Genomic DNA, 8,828 nt, shown 5'->3' with positions numbered 1-8,828 from the left:
ATATAAATAACTGCATTTTCTATCTAATTACCTGGTTCGGTGGTCGCTTGATGTTGAATGGGGTGTGATGGTCCTTGAACAAAATGGCGTCGGCCGTTCCCGCCTCTCTGGAATCTCCCGTCAGCGTACACCTGTCTACTGGACATTTGTTTCTGATGAATTCAGTCCTACCGCCAGAGACACCCCAAGTGCCTAGCCCATTAGCCAACAATATCTTCTTTACTGGTACATCCTCGTCTCTTGGTAAAGTGTACATAAGCTGCTCGACAATTCTGTTAATATAAATAAAATCATTTTTTATCTAGCACAAAATGGATAACCGTGCATAATGCATTTACATTTTTGTTTGGTCATGAATAGTTGTATAATATAATAAGTTCTAAGATAAAGTAATGCTAATATAGTTTTCATTTTAGTTTGCAAACGCCTACCTATCTCGATTTGCATGTAATTGTGCAAAGCGTACCTACACGGGACAAAGGAATTGGATTGGGCTTCTTCTTCTTCAATATCTTAAGCCTTATCTCTCACTTCACAATACATACAAATAAGGTATGCTAATTAATTACCTGTCTTCGCTAGGCAAGTCCTCTGGAAATAGCCTTGCGAGTGGATCATGGTTCTTGGGTCTCCTTTCACCTCCGCTCATGTACCAAGGTCGCTTAGAAAATTCATCCTCAACGTTACTCAATTCATCCTCACTTTCGGTAATCGCGTTCTGAAAGGATAATGTCGTCACGCTTTTTAATTAAAAGGGCCTGGTCACGTTGCGTAAAATAAACAATGCAGTGGTGACATCACTTGAACATATTGTTCATATCATTTTCGGTGTGAAATTTTATTACCACGTCGTATGCATGTTTTGAAGTAACATCGGAAGTTTTTAAAAGCAAAACGGTATTCTTAGCATGAACGATTATCATTAAAATCAATGTTTAATTATGTTTTCGATTGCTTTACGAATTAATCGTTCCTGAAGTTAACAATACTCATTTTCATATATTATTAATTTAGAATATTATTTCACTTTAAAGTCATCTCCTGAAGCTGAAAACCTGCAGGGAAATATAAAACGTTAGCCATATTTGGACAGAAGTATATCCTGTTTCTTATCAAATCTAATCGACAATTTTATCGGTTGTATTTAGGTTGCTGTGTCGTATGGATTAGTAATTTAGCCGTCATAATTTCAATATCGTGGATGTTACTGGATGATATAATTAATAGTACATAATATGTACTAATATGTGGTAGTCGAGCACGCTTTGGCACGAATTGGGCCAGCTCGCACCGGGGAAGTACCACACCCCCACAGGAGACCAGCGTGAAATAGCATTCTGCTGTGTTTCATTCGGTGACTGGGGAAGCCGGAGGCCCATATCCTTTTCCTTACCCTTCCCAGTCCTTTCCTTTATTGCTCTTGGCAATCCTTTCTTAACCCCTTCCCAATTTAAAGTCGGCAATCCATTTGTAGAGGCGTAAGGTCTACAATGGACCTTATGCCTCTCCAAATGTTCATGGGCGGTGGCAGCAATTACCATCAGGCGTCCCACCAGCTCCATTGCCGACTGTGACATAAAAAAAGAATAGAGCATACATATACTTTGACAATTCACAGAGTACTGTGGTTCAAAGAGAAACGTGGGAATTTAATTAAGAATGAAGACCGTGTATAGTTCCGATGCCGTTAGTGTGAATGACTTATCATTCCAGAAACACGGATATTTCTTGTCCCAGCTTCATTGTTACTCGTTGATGTCCCCTTATTCTCAAGGCGTTTTTACGTGAATTATGGGTAAGAGGTATGATAATTACGGGCGAAGTTGTATATGGGTCCATAACACGATTCAATGATCTGAATAATAACTGATTTGTTAATTCCATCTTAATAAATTTTGATGGAAAACGACATTGATACAAAACAATAACTGTTTGTCACTAAATGGCGCTTTTATACGAATAAGTATTAAGTACCTACATATATAGTCTGTACCATCACCTAAACTACATGTTTTCAAAATATTGACTGACGAATTTTCAATTATGGTCAGTTCTTCATACTATATGATATTCTTGATTATATTTTATTCGTGACTATATAATCCCAACAATTTGGAATTTTCCCCGCAAAGTTTTTAAGCATATTTATGCAATGAAAATTTCAATTGAACGTTCATAAAATTAAATTTGTGTCGACCAAAGAATAAGCAAAATACAATAAGCAAATGTACATACATGCAAGTGCGATTCGTCGCGCAGAGCTTGCGGCGGCGGGGACGGGAGCCGCGCGGGCGTGCTGTAGGGCGGCGGGCGCGGCAGCAGCAGCAACGCCAACGCGGTCAGCACGAACGGCACCAGCAGCGCCACGCGCCGCAGCACCCGCGCCGCGCGCGCCCACATGCCCGCTCAGCGGTTATACTCACGGATCTCGACATTTGTGCCCATTTTGTCGCATTGATATCATCTGTAACAAAAATATATAAAATCACTAGCTGATCCGATAGAAATGGTCTTTGCACAAACATGCAAAAGTGTGAATAGCCCTCAAGTTTTCATATTTTGACGTGACAACGTCTTAAATTAGGTTGCGGCTCGGAGTCACTAATGAAAAAGAGTAACGCCCGGTAACGTTACGATGAGTCACCGAACTATAATCGGTCCGCCGCGCGCGCAGCACTAGAGAATTAGGCGCATTGAATCGGCGCGTGCTTGTGTCTCTGTCTCTGTCTTTTTAGTAAATAAAATATATTTTCTGTAGTTAAAATTTGTGCAATTCTTATTTTCATTCAATTCCTTGTTCCTATTGTGCAATTTAATAATATTCATATCAATAAATATTCTACCGAGAAAAAGACGTTGTCACGTAAAATCTTCGCCCGTAAAACTTCTTCACAGGCAACCATTTTTTTTGGCGTATTTTTATTTCTTTAGTTTCATCTTTCATAAATTCTTACCCTGATGATTGCGAACACAACAAATGATGCATTAAACAATGTTACTTAATATTTATATAGAATACAAAGTTCGACTTGTTTTGAAGAAAAAAATTACATTGCACTTTTATAAAATTAAGCACTGGTAGATATATCAGATTAACAACAGGATTAGAAGTAAATATCATTTCGTTATTTTTATGTTAATTGACTTGTTATTGGGGGTTTTTCTTAAATGATAGAGTGGCTAAAGGAGTAGGAAATTTACCTTAAGATTCCAACTTTTTGATTTTGATAGACCATTGAAACTATTTTAGTATCTCAAATCACACTATTTTATCATTACCAATACTATGGTTAAGATTAAATTTAAATTCTATTGAAAATATAAACATCAAAATATCAAAAGTTATGACGAATATACAAGTATCAAAAGTGAATGACAAACTTCAAAAATATAAAATATGAGAGATGTTGCAAGAAGTTAGTATAAATCTAATCTTTTTCTAAATATAATAAGATGTTTATCGTTGCCCAAAATAATTCCTGGATGGTGAGATGGATTTCATTTCGAAGAATGTTCTGAATCGCGACCGGTGCAGGATTTTAAATAAAATAAATAGATAATACAATTTACCTTAATAGATAACATAATTTATTTATAATATTAAATAGATATTATAATTCACCTGCCTTTATTGAACGTATAATTGAGATCGTTAGCTAGGTAAGATTGATGCAAAAACAAAATAAAAAACTATTTATATCAATGACAGGTAATTATAATCTATAAATTATGTACCTACTACAACTTATACTATCTATATACGAATTAAATTAAATGAAATTCCATGTCATTCTTTGTTAAGTTAACCTACTTTAAGTTTACGGTTTAAACCGTGTTTAAATAGTTACTTGTGGTTATTTCTTATTTCAATAAACATCCGAACTGTCACATATCAATCAAGGTCTTTGAACTTTGTCATGTTTTTGAGCTACCGCTAAAGGTAGCAGAAGGCTCTAATTAGATACCGTTTTGTTGTCAAAGAAAATAAACTGGTGGCACACAGAATTACTTTTATCTACTCTCAAGACTTCTATCTTCTAACATCGTCAGTTTTTAACCGGCTTTCTCAGAAACGAAAGATGTCTTTGATTAGACTATATTTTTTGATTTTGTCACTCCATAGCTCCGTGGATAACCGATTGTGTTTATTCATTTTGTGTTTGATAAGAAATTGTTGTCATTTGGTCCCATTTAATAATTTACTAGATTTTGCCCGTGGCTTTGCACGCGTAGTACTTAATAGATATTATTATATACAAACCTTCCTCTTGAATCACTATATATATCTATTATAAAACCCCATCAAACAAAATCAGTTGCGTAGTTTTAAAAGATTTAAGCGTATATAGGGACAGAGAAAACGACTTTGTTTTACACTGTGTAGTGAACTTGTACCCCCTCAGGAACGTTGGTGACCCATTGCCGACTGTGACATAAAAAAACCACCCACCTAACCTAAATTTCGCTTTCGTTTACACATATTTAAATACTGTGTTATACACACACCATTACCTTTACTTGTTTAAATTCGTTTCGCTTAGTAACAATAAGAATGTAATTGAGTTTCCGTTAATTGTAATACTTTTTGAAGGAAGTTAAATTAAAAAAATGAGCACTTAATAAAGCTAAACAGAACTATCTAGTAACATTCTGATTGTCGCCGAAATTAGACTCAACAAATTTTCTATTTATATCAGCATCTATTCGTAACTAACTATCTCTGAGTGCAACGAGTTGCAGCGAAGATAGGACTATGATTAAGATATATTTATTTATAAAAATAGTAGAGTACATAATACATACAGATAATAATCATACAATCCTATTTATTTTTCGTTGTATAGACGTTCTACTTCTCCACTTATGTGATACGTACATATGATTTGTAAAATCTATTTATCTTTTACTATCCTAACAACAAAGCTTGTAGTTATTCTGGGTGGTTGCTATAATTTGAGTAAAAAAGCCAAAGATATACTCTCCACGACAATATGATGATAAATACCTATTGTTCATGCGTATAAACTACGCAAGTCCTCCTGATCGTTATGCAGCAACAATTGACTTCATGGTAATTCTGCGAACTATTTTAGACACAATAGCTTCTAAATTATAATATCAAGATATAAATGTTATGTTGTTGTTGTAGAATGTACTGATTTACGTAGAGTGTTTGGATGCTATACTAGAAAATTTATATACTGTCACTTGATGTTAAAAAAGCACCTAGGCACGTGTAATAATTAATCGCGGTTTGTTAGCTTAAAAGGAATATATACCTAAAAGTTTCACTGTTTAAATTAAAATTTCGTCTTGGTATTCCGCTGTCTATTACATTTCATCACGATTTTACTACACATTTATTTCTACATGATTACCTTAATTGAACCAAAATGCTGAACATAGGAAATAAAATAACAACCTGATATCAAATAGGTATTAAAACAATTTGTAAAACATACATTAAATACTGAATTCCTAGTTGCAAAAATGTTTCATTATTTATGTATGAACAAATTTATAGTTACGCAGACAATAGCGTTATGCCGTTAAATTGTCTTTAATCAGTATTGTTTACCATATATAAAAATTGTACAATTTGGGTTATTAAAATACAAAAATTTTATATAAGATAAAAACTCAATATCTTTTACGTCTTTCTTCATTGATGCACAAAGTTATTATATGTTGCTTTATAAATCAGAAATAAGAAAAATTCACAACCATTGTTTATTTTCAAACTTGAGTACATATACACAATAATGATTCTATCATTTTCTATATAGATTTATAAAGCAGGAGAAACAAAGACAAACAACTAATACGATCTATGTAGGAATACCAGAAGTTAAATTTAACGGAGTTAATAAAAAAAGTAACGGAGTTAATGAAAATTTAACAAAGAAAAAACAGCTTTCTGATCATCGATTTTTTTGCTTTATTATTATTTGTCCGTTGATCATACTTTCACTGGGTTTTGAGTTTTTTGAAGGAATGAAAATGAATTGGGTGTATTATTTATACACCCAATTCATTTTTATTAAAATTAGTAAAATTTTTTATTCATTCACAAAATGATAAGATACTGAATATAAATGTATTTTTATGGATTTTTATGATTTGTAAATCTAATAATCATAAAAGCGAAACTAAATATCAAATGGAGCCTATATATTTGTTCGATTTTAAGCAATATGTGTGTCGCAGGATTCAGGTACGAACTGTTTACATATACCCATAGATAAACTGAGAAAATAAAAAAGAACTGTTTTAGCAATAGTTGCACCAATTACGATCCTATGTTAGTTACTTTCGTCTGTAAACAATAGCAATATAGCTGTTATAATTTTTACTTCAATTTTAATACATAAGTAGTCCTAGCTCTTATTTTGTAAACAACACCTATTATGGTGCTTTGTTTATTTTATATATCATCTGTGCATTAGATCCTTTCCGTGGGGCCGTGTTATTGACTACCCGCATGAAAGCTATTAAAATTTTAATTAACAAATGATACCGTTATCTATGAGTCATACGTTCACCTGTAGACGGAAGCAGGGCTTCACTTTTTTTAAACGTTTAAGTTTACAACACATATTGATCCTTTGGTTAGGACCTAAAGTAACATTGGATATATATTAAGAACAATCATTTGAATTTTGAATAGATACATTTGTCTCGTTAATTCTTGCTAATTTATTTATTTCGAATCAATAATCTCGTCTTCCATTACATAAATAAACCAAAGACCAGATGGATGTGTTTTACATATTACGTCGTAGGTATATCGCATGCCGTAAAAGAAATTGTTAATTAAGCGTGTCTTGTTTCAGTACAAATGAACGTAAATATGTATGAGGAACAATATGAACTCGATAAAATTTTCATATTTCTGAACTGCATTGCCAATATGGCATGAAGGTGACTGAAGGTTCTTATTTTCTTAGAATTTAAATCTTGAATCTAGTAGTTTAGTATAACTGTCTGCGAACGATATATGGCTAATTTTTAAATGTCCAACAAATATTCTTGTCACCCACGTTGCCCTGTTGCATTCACGGCTACCGAATCTTAAATCGAGTTGCATAAAGTGATACTCCTAGTCGCCTTTTTATTTATATAGAAATAGAAAATACCTGTACGCGGTTTTTGGTAAAACCTCCCAGCAACGATGTATTTGAAACATTGCGGTCGTATTTATTTTACACTCCACTTGTCATTCCATAGTAAACGACAATTTGTTTGCGCGTTAGCCCGTTTATAACATCCTTAATTGCGGAATTTTATAACAGCTTTTACACATACATTTTATAGCCAGTCGTGTTTTATGTTATGGTTATTAGGTGATTGCAATTTAGATTACTTTCAATTGTGTGGATAATTTAAAAAACCTATTAGGTTTTTGAATGGAATGCTCGTCAAAAATAACTTACTAAAAATTGTGAACCGTAATTAAATGTGTTTTAGTTGGCAAAGCTACTGCTTAAAAATATTAATAATTTTAATTAAGAAAAAATGGGATGTGTACGTACTAAAACAACATGACTTGGTCAACAACTTTTGAAAAACACAGTAATTCGACATCGAACAATCTATAACACTCTAATTAACTGCTTATTTAGGTAGATAATGCATATCATCATATCGAAAGCTTTATTTAAAGGTCATTGATAGATATAAGTTCATAAATAAAGTAGAGGTGTCATTTATTTTTTAAGGTTGTGAGAAAGAAACATTAAGTATCTACATACCTACAAATCAATACAGCTACTGTATTTACAATGACATCAGACTATAAGAAGAAAGTTTTTACTAATACGACTTTATCAGTAACCAAGGAAGTTACAACACTTGCTTATACTAACCTTTTGTTTGGAAAACTCGGTCTATATAAAAATATAACAGCGGCCTATTTCCTAGTCGAATACGAGCGGGACACTTCTGTACCACTGATGTCAGGGTCGATTTTTAGTTTCATTTAAGAAAAGGTTACAAGTTTTATTAAAAATAAATTAATATTGTTCTTATTAAAATGAAGATATAGTACCTAAGGATTATGATAATATAGTCTGCTTTTAAAAATTTTAGTTGTAATTTACTATTTTTTAATGTAGAGTTAAACGCTTATAAGTTAAAACTTTACCTTTTTTTAAATCGCCAGGAAAAGTTAGTGATGAAAATAAGTTATACAGACAGAGTGAAATCAAATGGAAGAACGTTATATTTTCTAAAAAAAATATTAAGGTACAAATAAGATATCTAATAGGCTAAAATCCTCAGGCTAAAATAACATATTAAAATGTTATCAGATCTGAATAGACAGACATGTACCATATGGTGGGAGAGCAATGATAACAGATCAAAGTGTATAATGTTTTATGAAGCTTTAATGAGCTAGTCAGTTAAATAGGACGGATAACTTATAATGTGAGAATTGAATAATCATTGAAAGTTTACCTACGTTTAAAAGGAGAGCCAAAGTAAAGTTTTAATTAAAGGTAAAAAAATGCATGTTTAAAGAACTAACTTCATGAACTAACCGATTCATATCAGATCCCCATTTTAGCTTAAGTATATCGACATGGTAATAATATATATACATATACATATATATATCAATAATCACTTAACACAATCAGTTATCTTATATTCATTAAACAAATGAACAGTTCGTAATCGTATGTAAAAGGTGTATATAATACCACCGTCTTTAGTAAAGCCATAAAATAAAAAATTGTAATCAAATTTTCTTATAAAATACTAGCTTTTCGCCCGCGGCTTCGCCCGCGTAGAATTCGCTTATATCGCGCGACATGGTAAGGAGTATT

The 8,828-nt window shown here is 32.6% G+C and overlaps 1 protein-coding gene across 1 annotated transcript; it reads right to left on the bottom strand.

The window, feature by feature from the left end:
• Positions 1-2,473, bottom strand: LOC119828994 (glycoprotein 3-alpha-L-fucosyltransferase A-like). The gene is made up of 3 exons (XM_038351340.1): positions 2,236-2,473; positions 570-718; positions 1-272 (listed from the first exon to the last, which is right to left on the bottom strand). Exons 1-3 carry the CDS (start codon positions 2,398-2,400, stop codon positions 20-22), a joined length of 567 nt encoding a protein of 188 aa, XP_038207268.1. The 5' UTR covers positions 2,401-2,473; the 3' UTR covers positions 1-19.
• Positions 2,474-8,828: the final 6,355 nt, after the last annotated feature.

This window comes from Zerene cesonia, chromosome 9, assembly GCF_012273895.1.
Source record: "Zerene cesonia ecotype Mississippi chromosome 9, Zerene_cesonia_1.1, whole genome shotgun sequence".
NCBI classification, from domain to species: Eukaryota; Metazoa; Arthropoda; class Insecta; order Lepidoptera; family Pieridae; genus Zerene; species Zerene cesonia.
Note: the sequence above shows the minus strand (reverse complement) of the source record. Positions and strands in the feature narration are given on the sequence as shown.